The sequence below is a fragment of the Alosa sapidissima genome, chromosome 24 (assembly GCF_018492685.1).
Source record: "Alosa sapidissima isolate fAloSap1 chromosome 24, fAloSap1.pri, whole genome shotgun sequence".
NCBI lineage: Eukaryota > Metazoa > Chordata > Actinopteri > Clupeiformes > Clupeidae > Alosa > Alosa sapidissima.
Genome location: NC_055980.1, coordinates 1,623,686 through 1,649,013, shown reverse-complemented (window position 1 = coordinate 1,649,013; position 25,328 = coordinate 1,623,686). Strand labels below are relative to the sequence as shown.

At 40.4% G+C, this 25,328-nt stretch overlaps 1 protein-coding gene across 1 annotated transcript in view; it reads right to left on the bottom strand.

Moving 5' to 3' along the window:
• Positions 1 to 25,328, bottom strand: part of fasn (fatty acid synthase) — a 49,078-nt gene that overhangs the window by 7,798 nt on the left and 15,952 nt on the right. Inside the window, exons 7-34 of the mRNA XM_042082772.1 lie at positions 22,993 to 23,108; positions 21,337 to 21,471; positions 20,638 to 21,112; positions 20,342 to 20,529; positions 19,467 to 19,656; positions 18,774 to 18,868; positions 18,484 to 18,618; positions 17,616 to 17,819; positions 17,337 to 17,452; positions 16,105 to 16,280; positions 12,252 to 12,443; positions 12,049 to 12,129; positions 11,766 to 11,945; positions 11,407 to 11,586; positions 10,065 to 10,268; positions 9,391 to 9,704; positions 8,594 to 8,977; positions 7,501 to 7,665; positions 7,091 to 7,206; positions 5,862 to 6,016; positions 5,355 to 5,558; positions 4,995 to 5,145; positions 4,579 to 4,757; positions 2,946 to 3,065; positions 2,711 to 2,833; positions 851 to 1,074; positions 533 to 737; positions 126 to 277 (exon numbers count right to left, since the gene is read on the bottom strand). Of these exons, the coding sequence (XP_041938706.1) occupies positions 126 to 277; positions 533 to 737; positions 851 to 1,074; positions 2,711 to 2,833; positions 2,946 to 3,065; positions 4,579 to 4,757; positions 4,995 to 5,145; positions 5,355 to 5,558; positions 5,862 to 6,016; positions 7,091 to 7,206; positions 7,501 to 7,665; positions 8,594 to 8,977; positions 9,391 to 9,704; positions 10,065 to 10,268; positions 11,407 to 11,586; positions 11,766 to 11,945; positions 12,049 to 12,129; positions 12,252 to 12,443; positions 16,105 to 16,280; positions 17,337 to 17,452; positions 17,616 to 17,819; positions 18,484 to 18,618; positions 18,774 to 18,868; positions 19,467 to 19,656; positions 20,342 to 20,529; positions 20,638 to 21,112; positions 21,337 to 21,471; positions 22,993 to 23,108 (5,159 nt within the window). The remainder of the gene's footprint in view (positions 1 to 125; positions 278 to 532; positions 738 to 850; positions 1,075 to 2,710; positions 2,834 to 2,945; positions 3,066 to 4,578; positions 4,758 to 4,994; positions 5,146 to 5,354; positions 5,559 to 5,861; positions 6,017 to 7,090; positions 7,207 to 7,500; positions 7,666 to 8,593; positions 8,978 to 9,390; positions 9,705 to 10,064; positions 10,269 to 11,406; positions 11,587 to 11,765; positions 11,946 to 12,048; positions 12,130 to 12,251; positions 12,444 to 16,104; positions 16,281 to 17,336; positions 17,453 to 17,615; positions 17,820 to 18,483; positions 18,619 to 18,773; positions 18,869 to 19,466; positions 19,657 to 20,341; positions 20,530 to 20,637; positions 21,113 to 21,336; positions 21,472 to 22,992; positions 23,109 to 25,328) is intronic.

Genomic DNA, 25,328 nt, shown 5'->3' with positions numbered 1-25,328 from the left:
TCAGTAAATACAATATCATGAGCTCACAATATTCAATGTTTTACATTCCACAAATGAAGTTCCTTCACTGAGGTAAGTTGATTTTAAAGTTAGAAAACTACAATGCAAATCAGGATAGTGGTTACCATAGCAAGGTGAAACACCCCTCCTACAGGTCCAAGTTTGCAGGCTTCAGCAATGAGTCGCTCTGTCCCTTCGAGAGTGCTGACATCACAAGTGGAAACCATCACCTTCACACCCATGGCCTGCCATTCTTGAACTCTCTTAGTTTGGTATCCTAACACATACATATCATGTTACTTCCTAATAAAGCAAACACTCTACAACATATATGATAAGTACTCTTTTCCAGCTGGAGAAATGTTCAATATTTTTCTGTTTTCAATGATTCAACGACAAAAAAAAAAAAAAAATTCAAGGCTAAATATCAAACATTATTAAAGCTAAATTATATGAGGTCTCACCACCTCACCATTACAGGAAAAAAATAGTATTATTTAAAAACGTATTTATGTTTTGGTCAAGCAGTTACCATTGCGGATTCCAGAGCGGGAGGTCAAAACCAGTCTGCGGGCCCCTCTCTCTGTCAGCCAATGGGCCAGCTCCAAACCAAAGCCCCCAAGGCCACCGGTGATGATATAAGAGGATGTTGATGGGAAGAATGTGCGGCAAATGGCAGGTATGGAGAGAGGAGTGACTTCAAGAGATGCATCACTCTTCTTTGCCTCAGGGCACACCTTACAGGGAGGAAATATTATTATAATCATTATCTTAGGTGACAGTATCTGTTTCAGAGAAATTCTTTTTTTTTTCAAACCAAAAGAAATTTAGAAGGTGTTTAAGTTTCAACCTGTAGGAGGACTTTTCCGATGTGCTTGCCCTGGGCCATGTAGCGGAAGGCATCCTCAACTTTACTTCGTTGAAAAATGGTAGTGCGCAGTGGCTGTACCACTCCATTGGCAATGCCTTTCTTCAGGAGTTGAGAGACTTCTACCCATTCACGGTTTCCCTCCTCAAACAGTGCATCCAGAAGGATCCCATGGAAAGAAATGTTCTTCAAAAATAGAGCCATTCCTGCATGGGTGTAAGGGTGTTAAAAAGAGAGTGTGTTAGGTCAAAGTTAAAGCAGTGCTAAAAAAATAACTGCTCTCAGGGTCCCCCTACAGTTGAGAAGTGCAATTGTCTGTGATCACTGTACAACGCGACAAATATGAGTCTCTGTAACAAACTATAAACATAACTCGGAGACGATATAGAGGGAATGTATGGACGGCAGTCTGTAGAAAGAGAGCTCTGAATTCCTGTAAATATGTATTTTTACAGTCTATAGCATAGCAGTTCGATTTTTTTTTTGCTGGAGATTCAAATGGAATGATGCCACTCACTTTGTCTTTTTGCCACTCAGTGATAGTAGCGACAGTGACTTGTGCTGTGACATATTAGTGAACATTATATCTTTAGAAGTAAATTACACATTCACGATCAGACATTTGTTGTGGTTAGTATCAGTAACTAGCATGCTAGCTGTCGAAGCCAGTAGGCATAACATTAGCTAACCCATGGCTAAACCGATGACTACTTGACTTTTGAACATAGACTGAGGAATCGGCAATTGTGTTCACAATCAGACATTTACAGTATGGTCATCCTTTGCAGGCTTACTCTATGCACATCACTCGCTAGCTAACTACCTACACCGACAAGCCTCCTAGCTACTTGCTTAATCTTATTCCAAGCGATGAGACACCACACAGAGTGCAGCAAAAGTCCCGTTCGCCCCCCTATTAGGACTTTATGTAGTCATCAAAATTATTTTGGGAACATTATATTAAAGGTAAACAACTCTGTTTTAATAGCAAATTCAGGCAGGTTAGGTTAGGTTACATGCTGCAACACAGGTATGAAATATATTATCTCTTCGTCAAAGATCCTGACTACTCCGCTTTAGCCCTCAGAACATAACAAACATGAACATAAATTGTTGTTTATAGGCAACATCAACTTGTAGTTTTTTAACTAATGCCCCCCCTTTCAAGCTTCCCTCAAAAGACTCCAATCTTTCAAGAATCTTTCCCAAATCTTGTCAAAGTTGTTTGGTGTAAGGTGGCCATTAGTCGAGGTATATCTTCATTAAGTACTTAAACCTTTGAACTAGCTGATAGCCTTAGCTCGCTCCACCACTGGCTAGACACTGCAGTGAAACGGTTAGCGGTTTGGCCGTCCAGGCCCCCCCCCGAGGCAAATTTCACTGGCCGAAATTCGTGAGGTGTTTCGCTGTGTGGAAACCTACCGTAACTGCTTGTTATATCTTACCGTAAGTACTTGAGTGGAGCACAAAATGGACTACCAACACATTAACATGAATTAATTACCTAGGTATGTTATAATTTCACAGGAGTTTTCTCAAGTGATCCCAATAAGCTTACATTTGGAAAGTTGCACAGCTTTGCGGTTGAAAACATTATGTTGTTCCTTTGAAAACAAGCAATCATAGTTCCCTACTAGGGGGAGAAGAGTTTAAAATGGTTCATCAAAAGTTGAATTTCTTATAACCCTTTTTTCCTCTTCTCCATCATCTGTGCTAATAATTGTGAAGGGCACGGTGGACAGATTATGATTCATTTTGCAAAATATTTCACCATAACTTTTTATTACACAACATTTTGGCCATGGAGGCACATTCTCCAAGACTGTTGGTCCACAAACTTACCAAGTGGAGTGTTGTTTGACAGGTCATATTTGCCGATCTCTAAGAAGCGTCCATGTCTTGCCAAACAACGCAGACTTGCTTGTAACTTTTCTTCAGCTAGAGAATTAAGAACTACATCCACCCCTGAATGACACAAATGAAGGTTCATATTAAGATGCACAGTATTAGACAGATGTGAATTTGTAAACTGATGTGAAATTACAGAACTGTTTTAACGAAATGTGTCTGTGTTCACCTTTTCCCTGTGTGTGCTGTAGGATGTGTTGCTCAAATGAAGCATCTCTTGAGTTGGCGAAGGATGTAGTACCGAGCTGTGGAAATCGCTCCTGTAAGTATTGGCGCTTTTCTCCAGAGCCTACAACATAATAAACATTTACACAAATTATATATCACATAAATACTGAAGTGCAGCGGAGGGCAACACATTATCCCACTTATTATGCGGCTACTTGCCAAACTAAGAAAATAAATTTAACATAATGGGTCTTTTAAAATGATATTGCTACGTTTTTATGGCTTCCGCTGACAAAATAAATAGTTTGCCACACAGATAGAACTTGACAGTTTCAGCTGTTGCGTGGCAACATCTTACTGGCTAACTTTCACTTTCAATGAAATTCCATTGCAATAAGCAGACTTCTTGTGGAATGATATGAAAGACGTGAATCAAAAGCACAAAACCCGTTGCCATTGACAGTGGTCATCATACACTTTGCAGCGGTAATTACGTAAGGGATAATGTATAGAACGCCGGTCATATTCTGGAAATAGGTCCCGACCAGAACCCCGATGCGCAGCGGACGGGTCTTGTTCCAAACTGAAGGGACCCATTTCCCGATAACGACCGGTGTTCTATACATTATCCCGCTTATTACACGGCTACTTGCCAAAACGAAACAATAAACTCCCCACAATACGACTCTTTAGCCTACATACTATAGCCTAGGCTATAGCCTATTTGTTACTGTTTCATCGTGGCTTTTGCTGAGAAACAAATAGTTTGCAACACCACAAGCTGAACTTGAATCAAACATTCTTTAGAACACAGCTGATCAACCGTCTGCTTTCGCTTTTGAATGAAGTTCCAGTCCAGTCCAGACCACCGAACGTTGGGAAGGCCCATTCTGGTGAATGGAGCATTCTGCAGCATTATGAAGAGCCGTGTAATAAATAGATTTAACAGACCTCTGAATGTTGGGAAGGCCCATTCAGAGAGGGTTCAAGCGGAGCTAGTAATCAAGGATCTTTGGCCCATTCATGTGAATGGAACCAGAAGAAAACTGCAATGTTTCATTCGTCCTCCCTTTCAATCGTCCCGAGTGGTTGTTCTCTCTCCAAACTAACTTTAAACTCAAAATGTTGAGTTTAATGTCGACACGTCGAGATTAAAGTCGACATGATATTTCAACTTTATTCTCGAAATGTCGAGTTTAATGTCGACATGTCGAGTTTAATCTCGTCATGGCAAAAAATATTTTTTTCTTCATGTGTGGCCCTAATACTCCGTCGTACCAACTAGAGCAGGGACATCCCTCTCCATCGTCAAAAAACTCCTGAAGACCCAGCTCTTCAGAGAATATCTCCTCTCCTCACTTACCACCTGACTAGATGACACTTGACTATATAAAAACAGCACTCACTGATGCACCTTTTCTTATTGTACTCTACCTTTTAAATTGTATTAAATTGTTCTAGAATTGTTTTAAAAGCTTTTAACTGTTTACCATGTTGTAAGTCGCTTTGGCTAAAAATGCGTCAGCCAAATGTAATGTAATGTAAAACCCTGTGGAAACCCTGCTCATAACCGGGATACTGAAGTGCATGTTTACACAGCCAATGTTAATTAGATACAGTGTGGTTATTCTTACCCACAGTAGTGAAGACCTGGCAGTTCATGCTAAGTGCAATAGTAATAGCAGCTTGGCCCACTCCACCCGAGCCAGAGTGGATGAGCACACTTTCTCCAGTCTGCAAGCGTCCACGAACAACAAGGGCGTAGTATGCTGTGGCATACACCACTGGCACAGAGGCTGCTTGCTCCAGTGTCCTGTAAAGATAATATTTTCTGTACATTAATATAAGAATGGAGAAGATAAACCAATATATAGGCCATGTTTGGTGATAAAAAAAATAAGGCTTGACAACACAGTCCTAGCGAGTAGCATTTGACCTAGTTTGACTTTGGTGAGGAGTAACATTTCAACTGTACATCATCATTATTTTGCATCACAAGACATAATATAACCATCATTTTGTTTCATGCACATTCTATAGGCTCCCTCACCAGTTAGATGGCACCTCCCAAAGGAAACGTTTATCTGCATCAACACATGTGGCAAGGCCTTTAGCAGGCAAAAGGCCCATCACACGTTGACCACTAGGGTCCCGCCCAGAGAATTCCATTCCAAGCATGCACTGCTGAAGCGCTAGGTCACCTACAAATGAAAACAAGAGCAATAATATTTTTTTGCTTACCCTGCCAAAACGAAAAGTATGGCACCGTTAGTTTTCTAATGCATACACAATAAATGTGTATCTGGTTTTTTTTTTTTTAAATAAAATCAATGAAAACACAAATGAACAATTACTAGAGGCAAACACAAAACACATTAGAGGAAAATATCAGAGAGAGAGAGATTCCTACCAGGGATGGCATCTGGTGGCAATTTCCCTGTGGCCAACATGATATCACGGAAATTGAGAGAGGCATAGTACACTTGACACAAGTGCACATTGGGGTTAGAGGGTACAAAGTATTTCAGTGGTGAAGTTATCCAACGCAGAGAGGACAGGTCTCCACGTGTCAGCACATTGACATAGGCATGCTCCGTCTGCTCTTCCTCCAGCTCTGGTCAGCCCAAGACAAAAGTGTAAATGCAAACTGTAAGCTTCAAAAAGCAATAATATAAATAAAATACCACTTCTGTTACAGGATCACAAGACAGAGCACACAGTATATTCAATTACGTTTTAGGAGTTGACATCCCTTTTTATTTATTTATTTATTTATTTTCTTTGCCTTAGCTTTCAGGTCAAGCTTGGTTAAGCTTGCACCTTAATACTGAGACAATATGGTCACTGATGGCTCTAGTCTATAAATTCTGTGTTGAGAACAGTGAATGGTATAAATGTCTGAAGAGACAGGCAATACTTTGTGGGATTAGATGGTGTCTAAACGCTCCCCAGAGTCCGTCACGAAAGACATTCATGGTGAGGTCTTTCTCGATCACATCCTGCATGTCTTTGTTGGTAGGGAGTAAAGAGGGAATGGTGGAGGATTCACTGAGGTTTGACACAAATGCGCACCTACCAAAGAAACAAGGAGGAAGTTCAGCATGGGACTTCCACTTAAACAGCAGTTAATGTGTCATAAATAACTATATACATATAACTCCATCAAGTCAATCAGTGAAGCTGCCCCCTTTCTTCCTAAGACTCAGGAAACAAAAAATATCAAGAAAATGATTCAAGATGTGAATCTTTAAAAAGTAAAACAAGTTACAATGACTAAACTGCTCATAGTCTTTACTGATTATTTGTGATCAATCTTTATTGCTTGCAAAAATAGCTGGTTTTCCATTCAACTTCTTAACACACAACTTGGCCAGTCACTTAAGAAATTCCTCAAATATTTAAAAGAGAATTAAAAAATTGATTTGCTAATGGTTGGTGGATTGATAGACAGACAGACAGCTAGGTATTTTATTAATCCTGAAGGAAATTCAGGTGTCCAGACATGAATGTGGTATTAGTGTTTGGAGTGGTGCTGGCATACGGTGCAGGTGCCCCAGCCAGTCGCGTCATGGCTGGGGCCACATGATGCACGTTTTGACTGATGCGACTTATACTCGTCTCGCTCATGTCGCAGAGGTTGATCACGCTGTCCTCCATTTTATGACAAAACACTAGCAGCACAGCAGCCGACTGAAACACTTTCTGCACTTTCGGAATTCTTTATTTTCTTTTTCTGCTTGTTTGTGAGTTTTGTTACATTTATCTTTTTTATTTGTTTAAAATTAATAGTGTACATATTTGGTTAAAATCGATTCCCTATTTTAGTTTTCGAAATTGTGTTGGTTGGTCCAATCGGTTGTGCAATCGATTTTCGAACGTAAAGTGGCAGCCCTACTGCCTCTTGCTGTAAACATTTCTCTGAACATGCCTGTTGATCCCACAGCTGTTCACAACTCTTCCATTGATAAAGAGGTTGTCTATTTCTAATTTGCATATCACAGTAGATGGAAACACATGCAGAAATGAATCTTCTTCCGCTGATTTTGTTTTATAAAATGTGCTTCAATTATATGAATGAGCTGAATGGATGGAAACCCAGATTGTGAGCCTTGTATTTGGATAAAGAACAGTAATGCATAACATCACCTTATACGATTGCCACCTGGTTCTTGTTTCAGGCAGTTGACCATACCAACAACTCCACTGTGACTTTGAGTGGCACTGAGCCACAGAGTACTGTCTGAAGCTTCAGCCAATGTATTCTGGGAGAAGAAAAAAAATATTAAATGAAATGTGCCAAAAACTTGGTTTTACAATGTAGCATGTAAAAAAAGAGAACATTATGCTCCTACATGATGACTGATGAGGCAAATGATGGCTGCATGTACGTAGGGCTGGGTTTGTTTCATTGTTTCACAATTTCTACATCTAAGAGGGTATCTTGACAATATTTTCTATCATTTTGGAAAATGTTGCAGAAGCCTAAAGCCTGGTAGAGTACTGTCCACACCAATTAAAATTGTGTGTTGTTGTGTTATATTTTCGACTTATCCTACCTTTAAAGTTTCCACCCATTTGTACTGCATGTCATCCACAGACAGGAAGACGGGTTGCTTGCTAGAGGTCCGCTTGCGACAAAGAAACAAAACTGTGCCATAGAAGGACTTCTTCAGAGCAACAACAGTGAGAGAAGCCTGATCAATCAACTTCTCCCATTCAGCCTGCAGAGAAGAACAGGAGTTAGTGACTCTTACACAAACAGTTTATATCTCACACAACCAACATACATTGCATTAATACAAAGCCAATAAAAATGGCAACACTTTATATTAAGGTATACACATTCACCATTAACTAACTGCTTACTGACACACATCATCTAGTAACTTGAACTTAAACGCATATCCAACTTTGACCTGTTGGTGGCGCAAGAGCGCTCGAGGTGTGGACATAAAACTTGGTGAAGAGTCATGGGACTTTTTCCGAATCAGTGTGCCAAAATATCCAGACTGTTCTATGGGCTGCTATTCAGCCATTTCAACACACAGATACAAGAAAACTGCTTAAAGGGACACCAGGCAACGTTTTCGTGTTACTCACTCATCTTTGTAAGTCGGTATATGGTTAAATGACTCGTTACAGGGCGAATGAAGATTCTCTCGCCCGCCCCTACTGCCTGTAGGAAGAATATCCCGCTTGCAAGTTCAGTGTATCCTACCTGCCGACCGAAGCAGGCAGGCTAAAGAAACGCTAAAGATTGTTGCAAACGTGTGTATAATGGCAGAGCCGGCGAAGAAACAACGAAAACCCTTGACTGAAGACGCAAAGAAAAGGAAAGGAGCTTCAGACCAAGCGAGGGGGAGTTTCGTAGAGAAAAAGCATCAGGCTTGCCTGGTGTCCCTTTAAGTGCTCATGTTAGGGGCATGATACGCAAACTGATTCAAGCAATAAGATGGCAATTTTCACAGTGTCATTGATAATTTTGAGAAAGAAAACGTATCTGGGACTCTTCTAAACTAAAATTTCAGATCAACCAAATGGACGGACAAGGTTTTTTGCTTCAGGAGGCAATATTGTTGAAATTTTAATCAATCCAGAAAAATGTGATCCAGAATTCATATCAACATATGAAACCCATATGTACTGTACCTGTGTCATTAGACCCTTCTGGTTGTTTTGTGAGGTGAGGAAGGCCAGCATCTCCCCCAATGTGTCTCCCTTCAGTAGGGTGTGCAATAAGACAAATCCCCCCTCCTTTGCAGCTGAGGCTAGGTTCCCCAGTATTTCCACTGTAGAAATACAACTCAAGACACAGTTGCAGATAACCAGATCAGCCTTTGTCAGAGCCCCAGTTGCAGCACTCTGTCTGGGATCCCATACAGCTGAGGAAACCCCAAGGTCCTCCATAGAACTTTGAAGAGAATCCAGCATATCACCAGAGGCATCTGAGGCTATGTAGTCCACATGCAACATGGGCTGAATATTCAGGAGGTCAGCAGCACGAGTGAAGATCTGACCCTCACCAGACATAACCTGATGAACATTAGAAGGTGTGGATGGAGTAACTCACATTTTTTTTAATCTGATGGGCAAACCACAAAAGTGGATGATGTTTATGCTACTTACACAATGCATTTAACTACTTGTACACAGCATTCTGAAAACAATGTTGAAAGTAACATTAAGCTAAAGCTATTAACTACAAACGTTCATTATGAAAGTAGCCTGAGTAGGAGTGAGATTAATGAGAATAGAAGAGGGAAGAGTCCAAAATGAAAGAAAGGAAGTGTTTATTTTTGAGGGACAGAGTGCAGGTGTGCGTGTGCGTGTGTGTGCGTGTGTGTGTGTGTGTTGCAAATTAGTAACACTGCTGAATGCATGTAGGAGAAACACTGTGGTGCACTAAAACATGAGGCTTGTATATAGTCGTACAACAGTTCACTAACCTCCAGTACTTTAACTTTTCCAGGTGTGCTGTTCTCTAGGACTGTGTCAAGACAGTTTCTCAGTACTTTGGAGTCCAGCAGACCATTAAGTAGAGAATCGGTGAGCAGACAGTTACGTTCCTTTTGTACAGTAAGCTCCAGTTCAGACTGCAGGTTGCCATTCAATTCCAGACCACAAAGTACTGACAGCAGCCTTAGCAATCCATCCTCAAACTTATCGTCAGTCAAAGGAGCCTCACTGACTTTCTCCAGACCTGGGATAGAGATCTTCACACCCTGATTTTGGAGCTTTCCTTGTAGATGATTGATAAGGACTACAAACACACACACACACACCAAGTGAAATAAGTTTTTTTGGGGCATTCGTCAGTTTTGGGTCAATATATTCCTTGAACTCTAATAGTTTGTTCATCTAAAACTGGTGAGCTAGCTACCTAAAAGGATTACAAAACCTTAATAATTATTATTAATAAATGATAATTCCTTCCAAACCAAACCAAAGTGAGGCAATGTATTCTAATTGCTATATCTTTCAAGCATATTCCAAGTATATTAAAAAGCCCATCATTCAACAAAACTTCTATTATTCTCAAAGTTATCATTGAAGTAGATATGATTGGCTTATATCATCATCATGTTGTGGAATACAAGATCTTTAGATCATGATTGCTTACCTTTGCAGGCCTTCATCTGTTCTCTGAGCTTCGCATTGGTCTCTAAGCAATCAGTCTGCCAGTAGGGAACAAACACAAACTCCTCAAGTGTCGGTGGGCTCTGTTGCTGCTGGCGACGGGGGGCCACAGTTGCATGGAGACCGCAGATCTGTACCCCACCTGCAGTTATGTTGTCCAGGCAGTGATTGACAAAGACATCCACAGCTGAAAAGACAGGAGAGGAGGCGCACATTTATTAACACTCTATCTACAATTGTAATTGTAAATTAAACAGAATTTTCACAATGTAGCTCTAAGAAATGTAAAGAAATGTAAAGCCTTTTAACAAGAACACAGATCCATTCTTCTATGGCTAGTGTGAATTAATTAAGATAACTTTTCAGACTTTAAGCATGTGTTCTATCAATTGAATTGATCAGTGGTGCTATCTATGTATTTACTAGCGCTGTGCCCATATCAAACAATGCCCATTCCTGCACATATCCGCAGCTACTTTGAAAGTGGATAACCAAATATTCCATTGAAAGTGGATAACCAAATATTCCATTGCTCAATTGACCATCAAACATTTAGTTACAGATAAAAATGGATAGAACACTAACAAACTGTTTTGAGTGTAGGCTACATTCAATTCAATATCTTTATGAAAGATATGAAGACAATGTTTGGAATGGTTAAATATTGTTTCAAATGTAGAAGTGCCTAATTTGTCACAAAACAGCATCTGCTATAATAACCAGTTTAACAGATAATAGCTGGGTTTCCATTACAGCTTTATGCAAAACGTAATCAATATTTTCACCATAGTGGTGTTTGTTATATTTGTATTGTAGCCTATTCAACACTATTAAACATTGTGTGGTATTGAACAGTATTTTAAGCTATGACCGCTATGCTCTTGCACTATTTTTTCCCCATGATCATATTGTTTCAGTTATTCAAAAGGCTCGAAGGATGTTCTTTATTATATGCCAATTTTGTAAAATAACAAATAATAAAAGTGAGGTGAGGTACCCCCCTGTCAATGCAATGAGGCACCCCCCACACACACAGACTGCCTTGGTTTGTCAATACATATTTTAACATCAATAAATTCATTAGTTTATTTAGGATAACAGGGACGAGGACAAGACCATTTGACCTTGTGCTGGTGTCAGTTACACCAATTTAGAAGCCTAATGACCAATCCTCTACTTTATGTGTTATTAACAAATTGTAGAAAAGTTTATCCATGAAGTCTATGTATAAGACACATATACACTCTCTACACACTCAAATAATTCTACATAACTACTGTACATGCGGAAAGAAAATGCATTTTCTTGTTCTTGTTTTTATGTACCTTTCTTGTCATTTATGTAGTCATGTACAAACTTCTTGTGCCATGTAGGGTCCACAGATACAGAGCGGATTCGTGTGGGCAGGCGGAGACTGCGGCCAGACAAACCCACTACAATCATCTGCAACATGGTATCTAGAAAGGTAACCCAGTTCCCGGTCCACTCCAATTTTCCTTGGTCACCTACAACATCCAGTCAGAATCAGACCACTAAAGCTTACATACGGTCTATGAATATACACATTACTGGTTGCTATGATCAATTTCATCACTACAGCATACATATTAAACTGTTTAACTCAAATAATATTTAAAATGTGTCTTAATTAATGTGTAATGGCTCAAGGCATTCAGGAACACACCAGCACAGTTAGATTCCAAGATGCCCTGGAAGGTTTTGCGATAATCATAACCACGCAGTCGCAGCTCTTTATAGATGTCACTTGACTTCAGCTTGGGATCCTCCTTCACAGTTTTCATTACTTCAGCCAGCTGAGAGTGGTAGTAGTTCAAAGCAGTATCCTCAAGAAGACTAATTTTGCCTATTGAGGGGAAAAAAAAAAAAAATCATCCAGAGGTCTCATTTTTAATGTTTAATTAGGGATGTTTTTACTTTGAACAGATTTGTGTCTGCCTGTGACTCACCACTGACAGCCAGATTGCCATTCTCAGACACCTCAAAGCGATTCGTCACAGGCATGAGCCTTACCTCCAACTGGACAGAACCTGTAATCAGTCAAGTAACAAAGTTTTCAGCAGATCATTCTTTAACTTCTCTAGCTCATGTCCAAGTCTTCACTGGACCACTTTAACTTGACAAATACTTCAACAAATGTTGTCAGTCTTACCCTCCTTAGGAAGGATGGTGGCATTGTGAATTGTGACATCTTGGAAGGTTACAGGTGTTTGCTCCATCACAGTTCCCAAACTCTTCATCAGAGTTCTCCAGGCTAGTAACAAGTAGCCCGTGGCAGGGTAAAGAACACGCCCATCAATGCAGTGACCCTCCAAGAAGCAGTCTGGAGACTCAGGGTTCAAATCTATTTAAAGGATTGAAAAGCATACATATTTCAGAACAGATGTTTAAATATTTACAGTCCTAGTTATGTGATGATATCTCCTGGTGATAACATGACCACAAACACACTACTTCACAAGCTGTATGGCAAGTGGTAAAGGTTGAATAAAGGCACCATGTAGGCAGATCCCAGCTGGCATTAAGTCAAAAGTTTTGTTAGAGCCAACCAACAGCAATTGTCAAGCAATACCCTTTAACAGAATGAGTCAGATGAGATTACGGTGTAAGAAGATGGCAATATCTCCTGTCCAACTGATCTGGACAGTTTTACTACAAACTGTAGCTAAGTCGTATCAGTCCAAAAATGCGTAATGAAGAGGAAATAAAAAAAAAAAAAAACATAAGTTGCACCGGACTATAAGTATTTAGAACTTTATTTCACAAATATGTAATTGTACACAGGCGCGCCTGCAGGTGTACGTCCCCTCTGTGTGTACCACCAGGCTACTCAACAACGAGAGAAAATTTCCCTTGTGTGTGTGTGTGTAATTAGGTGTATTCACACCAAATTGGCCCACCATACCTTCCCAACTATGCACAGTATACCATTAGCTGCATGCCATCAGGATATTTCCCATTTCTATTACGTGAAGTTAGTGAACAGGTTATCAAAATAAACGCGCACACAATTTGTTTGAGCAGGAGACAGAACGCAGGCACGCAACTAGGCTACTTGATTTATTTTACTCGGCTATCTATATATGGTTATCAGCACACAATGTTAAGCTAATTCACTAACTCTGCGTACCATAGCATTAATTCCTGCAGGCGCCTGATTGTACACAGAGGCCAAAAAGATTGAGAATGTTAATGAAGACGAAGGAGTGAACCCCCCGAGCTACCCCCGAGAGAGCGAGAGAAAAAAAGATGGGCGTTTAAAAGAACGTGCGAACTTTCAACAACGCTATACTAAGGAAACGACCCTTATTTTAGAGACTGTTCACATGCCTTTCTTAACCAGTATGCACATTTAATCTGCAAAGGCAAGTTATTCAACTAGCACACAGAATAGGATGACCAGAAGTTGCATGTACCGAGTCCCAACAAAAGCCTGTCGGGACGCTAAAATGTCCCGGTTTACACCAACCACTATTAAAGTGTGGTCTTATTATAGCCCAATCATTAACTAAACCCATGTAGAAAGACTATAGCCTAAAGCAGTGGTCCCCAAACTTTCTTCCGAGGGCCAGCTCACTATGCCTGGCTCTAAGAGAGGGCCAGAGACTCGGAGTATATCAGTAACCATAAATAGCTTAGAGCTGTAAACAAAGGCAGTCTACCTTAGTTGAATATTCCATTATATTTAATCTATAGGGTATTGCAATTTAATACCATTGTTATCTGTGTTTATATTGCCATATCAGTGTAAAATGTAGCTCAAATGAAATAATACTAATAATAGCATTCTCAAAACTATAAGCAGGGAGTCCCAAAAGTATATTTTAAACTTTGAACTTTGCATGCACAGCTCAAGTTGTGAACAAGCAATATCCTACAAATTTAAAGTTCTCAAACTATGAGTTATATGAAGTGGTGGCAGAAACATCCGAAATGACCACCATTCTAACTTTCACTCACCTGATGAGAACTTTGTGAACTCTGTATGAATATTTGAATGAGTGAATAAAACATATAAATTATACCAGAAAGTTCCAGAATTATGACTTGAACATAAGTTAGTTAGTTATTAACAATTAATTGATAAACTTTTAGAATACTTTGAGCACTGATGCAGTCAGCAGAGGCCTCTTACATTGTTTGCAGGTACAGTAGGCCTACTATACATTTCATTCCGTTTTCGATGGCAAACGCGAAACAGCGCCAAAACAACCACCAGTGGACAAAAAGAGTATTACATGTGTACTTTTAAGACCCGCCATAGAGAATGAATGGGGGAAATTACGGAGGTTATAGTTTGACGATGTCGTACTCCCGTGCGGGCCGGATCCTATATACCACGGACATGTTTTGGGGGGCCACCTAAAATGAGGTGGCGGGCCATGTCCGGCCCGCGGGCCGTAGTTTGGCGACCACTGGCCTAACGCGTCCGGTGTATGATTTCGAAATGTGTGTGTGTGTGTGTGTGTGTGTGTGTGTGTGTGTGTGTGTGTGTCGTAACAGTCTGCATAATCTTTGTAGGCAACTTTACAGTGTATCTCTGTAAACATTGTTGCAGTGTCTTGCCATATCTGCCTCGTTTTAACGGTTAGGACAATGCTGAAGAGAAAGTCATCATACATAACAATATTTAATACATTTTCCCGGTGGTGACACCCCCGAACCCCCTCTAACCTTTGGGCTTAAGTATGAAAAAATGTCTGACCTGGCTGTCGCAAGTTCACTAAGCTCCCAATCTCTCGTGGCTGTAGACGGTAATGTTTCATGTAGGGTTCATGTCAATTCATACTGACTAACATTTAAAACCATGTTAAATTATATATACTATGAAAAAAGCGTCATAGATACTATAGTTGGTAACTATGGTTGCATGAAATGGGCCTATGGTATTCTAATTTGATTCGATTGAAATGTTATCCTTTTGATACATGGCCGTTTACTTAGAGTTTATACAGTTTTTACCTACAGTTTGTTCTATCTGCTGCAGTTGGTTCACCCTAAACCCCGACAGAACCGAACAGGTGAGAGAAAGCCTGTTTAGCTGAGCATTGTATTAGTGGGAGAGAGTGGCATTGTGATCAAATAATTCACAGATAGATTGCATGTATTTTAAGCGTGGCCTTTTGAAGTAGTGACATTGTGCTAATCATGAAAAGCGGCTTCTACTAGAATTTTTGTAAGATATTTGCCATGTGTAACATTAGATAATATACACAGTAGCTTATAGACAGGGGGCAAAGCTGATGTGTAAAAAGTAAAAGCATCAGTGATCAGTAGCCTACATGATGAACTGGGAATACATAAGCTGCGAGTTTGTGAGCTATGTTTCTGTTTTGAAATTGAACATTTCGTTCTGCATTCACGATCATGAAAACAGAACTTTAATGGAAAATGCATTGGCACTCCACTTCTTCAGTCTAATCAAACTGTAGGCCCTATATGTAAATAAAAAGCAACAAACTATTGTTTACGTCATAGATGACCCATTCTGGGCATTAAATCCAACTGCTTACTGGGTCCAAAGCATTCCATAAAGGTTTGGTCTTGCGGATACAGAAATATGTAGGCATAACGCACCATTCATTCAATGAAGGGAGCATGATGGTTCTTCGCCAGATGATGAATATATCAGACTTGGAAAGTGGTAGCTTGTGATTGCCGCATTTAAATGTTCCCTGCCAAAGAGGGCCACGCATATCCAAAATCCACATCTCGGGGTAAGTTTCTTTTATCACCCGGACGATAAATAACCCACCAAGGTAGAAAAGGCCAACACTGCCAAGGGATATTGTTCTCAAACTAGACTTTACTCATTACAGAAATATTTCACTGAGTTGATCACTGCAAATCTATTCTGAAAAATGTCCTACAGAATTTTTTAATATTAGGGTTGATGCACATAGAAAAATTGTGGATTAATCAATACATTTAGAAGACCACATTAGTGAAGCAGCACATGTAAAACTAAATATCCATCTCAAAATGTATGTGTCAACTCTTCTCACCAATGTTGTAGACTACAGCAGAGGAGGAACCTCCCGATCCAGAAGGGAAGTCCTCTGCTTTGGGCACATCCCATACTTGTGCATGGTCCCACAAAATATACGGGGAAAGCGGAGTAGTCCCTGCAGGAACTGGGTATTCCATGGCTGGGTACAGCTGGTTGCTGTTCAAGGTGATACTATTGGGGGGGGGGGGGAATAATAATAATTATTATATATACACACACACACACAAAACCTTTGAATAAACCTCAGCAGTATCTAGCTAATACTCAATTTTAATTATCATATTTATTCTTTGATGAATTATCTATTAATGGAACAATTACAGCAGATTTAGTTGGGTTCATTTTGACCTATTAAATGGTTTGAAAGGACATCCTGCATATTAATGAGGAACAATGTACTCAACAATGTACATAACAATTTCCAAATAATATAAAAACATGTATTTATTCCCTGAAGCATTTGCTTGTGGCAACATCCATGTTGCAGAATGACTTACAGTACTATACATCCTGTATTTAAAGAACAATTCATCATCCTGCTAATCATACGGCTACTTGCCAAAGCCAGAAGAGAAACTTCACACAACATGTCTTTCAATTACTCTGTCACAGTTTGGTGGCTTCCACTGGGAAACAAATAGTTCACCACAGAAATACAACTTGATCGTTTTAAGTGTTGCATAGCAACAAAGGACTTGCTGAGTTTCATTTTCAATTAAGTGAATGGACTACTAGTGGAATGATATGAAAGACATGAATCAAAAGCACAAAACCCAATGCCATTGACAGCGTTCATTTTTTGCAGCAGTCAAATATAAAAAATATCTGGAATATAGAAAATGCTGGAAAGATCCATTCAATTAATTCATTCTGAAGAGCCATATAATAAAGTATATTTTCTGTACTATACTTTATATACTATTAAGTATAACAAATATAGTTAGTATAGTGATTTAGCATAGCCTAAAAATAGTGTATATAAACATAGGCATTTCTCATTATAAATGCCATTTGCTTGCCAAGTACAGTGCAACACTAATGCAGGTAAACCATCTATAACCAATATCTATGATCCACACCAGAGGCAAGGGCTTTGGTCTATGAATTATAAAGTAATACAATGTATAGACAGCAAGGCCATCTACCTTTGCTATACATCACCAGTTGGACATGAGTTTTCCATAATTTTTGGTATAAGCATATTTTTAAAAGCCAAACTATGCCTACCTGTTCATGTACACTTTGCCTATATGGGACAGGAAGAACTCCAGGTTGTTTCCATGGCCTCTCTTCATCAGTGGAAGAATGGTGCAAGTAGGCTTGAGGCTCCGTTTAAGGATTGCCTGAGAGTCATCACACAATACATTGTATATTTAAGTACAGACCCACACACTGTTACATTCAGTAGAATTGTGGACAGACCGTTGGGACAGATTAATCCCTCATTACATTATTGCCTTCATGAAATGCAAACAAAACAGAATGCGTGCATATATATATTCTAACCTGGAGAAGAGCATGTGGGGCAATTTCCACCAACACAGCATTGTCTGGCACAAAACCGAGGGCCTCTTGGAAGAGCACAGGGCTCACCAAGTTGTTGACATGGTACTCTGCAGAGGAGTAGAGTGCCAGTGGGCTCTCCCAATCTGCTTGCGGGATAGAGGTGCTGATCCAGCGGGCTGAGCGTGGCTTAGGGCTTTTTATAACCTGAAACCATTTAAAACAGGTTACTGATGACTGCTTAAACATGCCTATCTATCAGGTACCAAGATAAGTTAGACCTTATTAGCCTCTCTGAAGTACTCAGTTTGACAAAAGGAATTCCATTTTGACCAGATGTTTTATCACAATCATATTGTTTCTCTTCTTTAATACTAGTGGTGTAACAGGTCTGTGCAGATCATGGATCAACTATGGTCAAAGTCGGCCCTTAATTTCCAAATGAATGTACTTAACATAATTTTACATGATTCCCTTCTCTGTTGTGCATTAGAACATATGGTATGTTCAATTGGGGCATAGTGTAGGGTCTGTAGTTTGGGAGATACATATCTTTTGTTTGTTTTAAAAGATACACAGGGCTAGACAAGGCAAAACAGCCAAATAGCTAAACTGTGACAAGTTGGTAAATGAGTTACTGATTCCATTTGCTGGTTGAAATCCTTGTGTCTTTTTCAAAATACATATTTGACAGACAGACTTCAACAATAATAAATATAGGAACATTTTGAGATAATGACCCATATCATATACTTTTATACTATTGTGTCATGTTTTGAATAAAAGTTTGAATAATCTAAATGGGTCAGCATATTAAATAGATATTCTATAGCTGAAGTCTCAATTTGTGCATGTATTCTGTTTCACTTACCCTTTGCAGAGCAGCCAGTAGGTTGGGTGCAATGGAGGCCATGTAGTAAGAGTGAAAGGCCACACCAGCACTGCGCACCTCTTTGGCAAAAATGTCTTTTTCCTTCAGTTCTGCTACAAATTTACTGACTGCCTCCTATGGATAGACAGATTAAAGGCACATTTACTCTGGCATTTATGCATTTCAGATTTTTCATATAGACAATGTGTTACATATACTGTAATGGTGCTTACTACAACATTTCCTATCAACTTTTTTTGGCCAAGACAGAATTAATGGTCTTGGAGTACCTGGGGCCCCGAAATGGTGACTGTGTCCTCAGAATTATGGCAAGCAGGAACAACGCCTTGTGGGCACTGGGATTTACACTCTTCCCATGTAAGACCTGGTAAATTAAAAGTAGAAAATGGGAAAATATTATTAACAGAAGGCTTTTTAAAATGTACAGTAAATTGCAAATTCAGTGAGTTATCACAACCTTGTCAATGTTAATAAACAAACATATGGATGTTGGTTGGTTAGTAGTTATGCAGCATTTATGTTAGTAGTTATGTAGACAAACTGATTTTAATAATGAAATGTGAACTGTGTTGTCTGACCGGTTAAGCTCTGAAGTTACTGGAATCTATGAGACTGTTCTAACTTTTCTTCTTTTGAGACCAGACATAGGGTGCGAGTTTGACAGCGTTTTTTTCCGACAGTGCATGTGAAATCAGACACACCACCTGGGCTGAATCATGCCGAAGTTAATTCTTAAAAGATGAAAGTTGACATGTGACTACATTGTGCCAATCATGTGGTATGTTGTGAATACATTATGGCAATTGTGATCTCGCAGCTGGAGCGAGGTTGATGTGTCGTGATTCTTGAAGCCTTGCGCACATGCAGTTCTGCCTGAAATAGATGGCCGATAAGTGCCCAAAAAGTGTTGCCTAAAAGGACTTTATTAAGTCCTAGTATTAAGCACTTGTCTGACATCTTACCAACAGCAGCCATTCCTCCTGGTGGCAGGTTGGCCTCCTTGATGCAGCGTCCCCGCCAGTAAGCTGCAAGGATGGCCTCGGTGTGACTCAATGATCCATCAGCATATCCACAGGCCAGCTCACCTACAGAGTGCCCTACGATCCCATCAGGCTGTAGCCCCATTTTCTGCAGCATATCAATCTGGGCAATCTGGAGGGGCGCGCACACACACACACACACACACACACACACATAAAAGGGCTGGGCCTACAAATAATATTATTATAACATATATATAACATATGGTAGAGAAATTCTCAATTTTAGCATTAATCATAAAAGAACACATTCTGCCCTATTTGCCAGTAAAATCTCATAGCAAAAATGGGAAGGCATGTTAATGCATGCGCATTCACAGTAAGTTGAAATCGGACAGTCAAGCTGAAGTACATAAGTAAAAGGTTTGGTCCAAGTCGACTAACAGCATTGTTGAGCAATCCCTTCAAACTGACTGCATCAAAGCATTTTATAGCCTAAATCATAAGGCACATGTCTTCTTTTGTTGTTTCAAACAATTAAATTTGTTACAACATAATTGTTTGTCAGATCTGTTCTAAGATGTTTCACATATTTCCATACACGGTATGAAAACTTTTAATTAGGGCACCTGTGATTTCGAACCTGCTTTGCTCGTTGAGACTCATACACAAGTCTAGGCTACCCATATCAGGGAATGTATGATATGATAATACTGAAGAAACCTGTGCTTGCATATGTGCAGATGTCAATCTTCCCATGTCTACCTGATCAAAACGTGTGGTGTTGCCAGTTCATTCATCTCTTTTTGCAAATGTAACACCAGACAAATGTAACACACACACACACACACACACACCTGAATAGCTGCCAGGCCCACAAAAGCATGAACGGTGTCCTCAAAGGTGGTCTCGTCAGCATCCATGAGCAGCTTTGAGATACACAGACCTGTGTCCTTCAGTGCAATGTCTGAGCGCTTGATGGAGTCCCGAAACACCTGGAGCTGCATTAGGCTACGGCCCATACCTGCCCATTGTGTGCCCATACCTGAGGAAATGCACACAGATTTCAGATATGTTAATAGAAAGCAATCTTCTCCGCTTAGATTGTTTGCATTGTCTAAATACAAATTGAGATTCCAGTGTTGTACATCACCTGAGCAAATATACCACAGGGGTCGTTGTGCAGGTGAGGTCTGGAGTATCTCACGGTTATCAGTTTCTGTTCCAGTGAGTACATACCCCCTGTAAGGCATGCTGGCGGTTGGCATGCCTGACACCTCATTCAACAGGGTCAAAAAACTGTGGTCCTCAGCGTGCTTTTTGGCCTGAAGTAGAAGTTCATCCACGGCATTTTCAGTGCGTCCACATACCTGCACCAGTTTTGGCAGCTGGGTGGACTGTGTCTTGACTTTGGATGTAGTTGAGATCTTGGACATGGGGGGTTGCAAGATTATATGTACATTGGATCCACCAAAGCCAAAGGAGTTTATGCCCACAATACCACCACTTGTGGGAATAGGCTTGGTCACCACTTGTAAACGACCATCCATAAGCGCTGGAATGTCTGGATTGGGGTTTTGGAAATGAATATTTGGAGCCCACATGCCATGCTCCAGAGACAAGACCACCTGTTATGAAATGTACCAGGGATAATACCCAATTTAGTTCAGAAAAGCAGAAGTGAAAGTTGTATGACTTAGTATTCAGTTAATGTCTAGTTTATTGATAATTATGCTCAGAGTTTAGGATACGCCATAATAACCAACTGAAAAAAGGTGCTGAAATTGAATGGGGTCCTATCTGAACTTGATACAAATAGTGAGATTTAAAAACAAAAAGTATAAAGACTTACCTTGGCAAGAGCAGCCAAACCAGAGGCAGGCTCTGGATGACCCATGTTGGATTTGGTAGAGCCAATCAGCAGGGGCTTACGTTCTCCCTGGCAGAAAACACTGACAATACCATTCACCTCCTGGGGGTCACCCACCTAAGGAAATGAATTCAACTTGAGTTAGAGCTGAAGGACTAGCTGCACTGTACCGAACATAGTAAACAACCATAGCAGTAGTTCCACATAATTGTGTAAAATTCAAGATGTCTTGAGTTTTCTGCTCTTACATAGATTTGCATTTACACTGTATTTCATATAGCACCTATTGAGGTAAAATGTGGTACAGCGAAAGAGTGAGTCCCGAAGCAGTCAAAGATAGTTGGTTAGCATCATGGTCATTTGAAGTAAGTAAGTATAAGTATATATACTCTTTTGATCCTGTGAGGGAAATTTGGTCTCTGCATTTATCCCAATCCGTGAATTAGTGAAACACACTCAGCACATAGTGAACACACAGTGAGGTGAGGCACCCACTAATCTCGGCGCAGTGAGCTGCCTGCAACAACTCGGGGAGCAGTGAGGGGTTAGGTGCCTTGCTCAAGGGCACTTCAGCCAGACCTACTGGTCGGGGTTTGAACCGGGAACCCTCCGGTCCGAAGCGCTAACCAGTAGGCCACGGCTGCCAATGGATATCTGGGCAACATTTTATTAAAACAATTATTTCTTCACATTCTTTTAAATAGGTAATTTTGTAAATGTCTTGAACTAAAAATCCTACACATAACACAATTGAGCAAAGGGCCATTCAACCAACCAATCACCACATTTACACAGGGGCCCCTTGACTGGGAAATTCAACAAAGATAAGTGAAAAGATCATGGCCGATAACAGTAAATATAATTGGGAACCTAGAGGGAAATTCATTCACTAGAACATTTTTAAACCATTTTGGTATGAAGTGCTGAAATTTTGGAGATATGGATGTGACAAAAGTTTGTTGAGACAGTTGATTTGCAATGACACCATACTGTGCACGCTGTTCATGCCATTTCACCAATGGACTAATTTGATTTTTGGATTTGTTTTTTTGGTTTGTTTTAATGTCTACATGTAAAGCACTTTGTGCACATAAATTGTGTTATATAAATAAAAACTTAAATAAAAATTAAATTGCTAATGAGTGAAACAGCATCTTAATGTTAACTTGGACTGGAGAGATTAAGAGTGACTTGTGTGAATGTAATAAAGCACAAAGCTGTAATCAAATGAACAGGTTCATTTTTTGCATTTGATATTTCCCTTTTTTGCCTTCTGTAGAGGTATCAGAGGTATTTCATGTCGTTTTCATGGCTTGCGAGGCAGAAGAACAGTTTGCCGCTGCACCCAGACGAGCCCCGCTCAGTGAGCTCTTGTGAAGACCATGGTCATTGTTCAACAATGAATGCTGTGGCAACTTATTTCGCTCTGAATCCAGTGGCCACTTTGTATGAAAGACCTATAAATGCTCCCAACTGTAGAAGACCACTGATTTCTAGTTAGGTTAAATCATTAATGGAGACCATGACTTACGAGGGCTTTGTTTTTTTTAATACTCACATATTACCACCTGCCTGGATTTTATTTTGAATGAGAGGCAGGGATTGTACCGTGTTAAGGCTCTGTGAATTTGCCCTTACCTTTGTACCAGTACCATGGGCCTCAATGTACTCCACCTCCTCCAAAGAGATGCCAATATCCTGATAGAGTGACCGAACAAGACGCTGTTGCATCTCTCCTGAGGGGAAGGTTACACCTGCAAGCATCAGATTCACATTAGTCCCGTTTTCCCTCTCGGGACCAAGCCTTAACCCCAAGAACTCCAGCCATTTTTTGCAGGTTTTTGCATTACTATGTTTTAATGACTTTATAGAGGTCTCAGGAAAGTGCAATACTATCTTATATCCAGTGGTGTAGTCTACAGGATATGCAGGACTACACAGTATACCCACTTAAAAAGAATCACCATCTCAGTATACCCACTTAAAATGGGCAAGGATATATATTAACATTTGGGGTTGATCACAGAATACCCACTACAGCTAACTAGACTACACCACTGCTTATATCCTTTTATTCAGCACAACCTAAGCAATATGATTAAAGTACTGTCGTTTCATTTTACCAACTATACCAACTTGGTTCTACTTGATCGGAAAACAAGCCAACCAATAATAAAAGTCTGTTAAAGTACGCCGGCGTGGAGTTCTGAGGGTTAATATGACCGTAGCAAATCAAGGAAAACTGTCCCTGTACTATATACAGACTAAAAACATTTTGACATGATTATTGTGCTGAAAGGTGCTGTCTGTGATTCTGTGACTAAGGAAAAAAAGTTAAAAAGTGCATTTAAAAAAGAAGATTAGAATCATGTACTGGTCCGCTATTTTCACTGACTTACACAAGGTTTGTATCAAGTTTATGTTAAACTGGCAGTGGTTCTACGGAAAATTCAATTTTGATTCAACTTTAAAAACAGGTGTGAGCCAATCATCCAGATGGGCAAAATACTGAAAATACTCTATACAAGGATGTTTATGGTCACATGCATATAGTTACTGGAAGTAAGAAATGCAGTGAAATTATGTCTGGTGTCAGCCGATTTGTGCATTTATGGGGGGGGGGGGGGAGTAGATTAAGTGGCAAGGGCTGCATAAGAAAGGTGGGGGAGGATTGGGATTGGGGGGGGGGGCACCATCAAGGAGCACCCAAGAGCAACAGGGGCAAAAAAAAAAAAAAAAACTAACTCCATTACCAAGGAAGAAACCTTGGGTAGATCCACGGCTTAAGGGGCTAACCCAACTGCCAGGGGTCTTGGTGTGTGTGTTGGGGGGGATGACAGGGGAGATGGGATAGTGTGCTGTGTATGTGGGGAGAGGACAGTGTGCAATATGTGCGTTGGAGAAGCTTCCTCATGAGACAATGTGCTGTGTATTGGGGGGAGAGGGGGGGGGGGGGGGGGGGGGTGTACTGCAAGTATGGTGAAGGGTACTGTATGTATGATGTATGTGAGTGATGACAGTGAAGATGTGCGTGTGGGCGGGAGGGGAGTGGAGCAGTGACTGTGTGTGTGTGTGTGTGTGTGGGTAGGTGGGGGCAGTGTGCTGTAAGTATGTAGAGGATGTGTGTTGGAGAAGATCCTGAAGACAATGTGCTGTGGATGTAGGGAGGGGGGGGGGGGCAGTGTGCAGCAAGTATGTAGAGGAGGCTTACTGTAGCAAGCAGTGTGCTGTATGTATGTGAGGTGATGACAGTGATGATGTAAGTGTGTGTGTTTTTTGTGTGTGTGTGTGTTGGGGGTGGGGGGGCAGAAGGCTAGGCAATGAAGGACATGGGTAGATAGATGGAGGAGAAATCAAAAACAACAAATAAAAAGTTGTATGGAGATGTGCAAAAGTTGGCGAAAGTCAGATATGTGTGTGTGTGTGTGTTTTGACGCGTGATGAAATAAGAAAATGTAGCATAGGGAGAGGGATGTAGCATAGGGAGAGGGATGTAAAAGTGCTAAAAGTCATGTAGGTGTGTGTGTGTGTGTGTGTGTGTGTGTGGGGGGGGGGGGGGGGGGGGTCATGAGTGCTGAGGAGTGAATGAGTGCAAAGTCAGTATGTCAGTCTATATGGCCCATTTGAAAATATCACAGATCCACCATTACAATATACTCCTGGCAATGACCCAATGACCCAATAACCCCCCCCCCCCCCCACAAATCCGGCTGGTGGGCCTTTTAACTGCCTGTAAATACCTGTGATCCTGATTTTTGCAATGCATCTGTCTGTCATGTGATATGTTATCGGTTATCTGTCTGCCATGTGATATGTTATCTGCGGTGTCAATTAGTCAACTAGCATTTCACGACCGGTGTTATCTAGCTTTACAATGCAAATAAAGTCTTGTTTCTAACGTTTTTACAGGACCACTGTCATCTTTATCTCTTGTTTATACATATCATTAACTTCTGTCTATGCATGCAACCCCC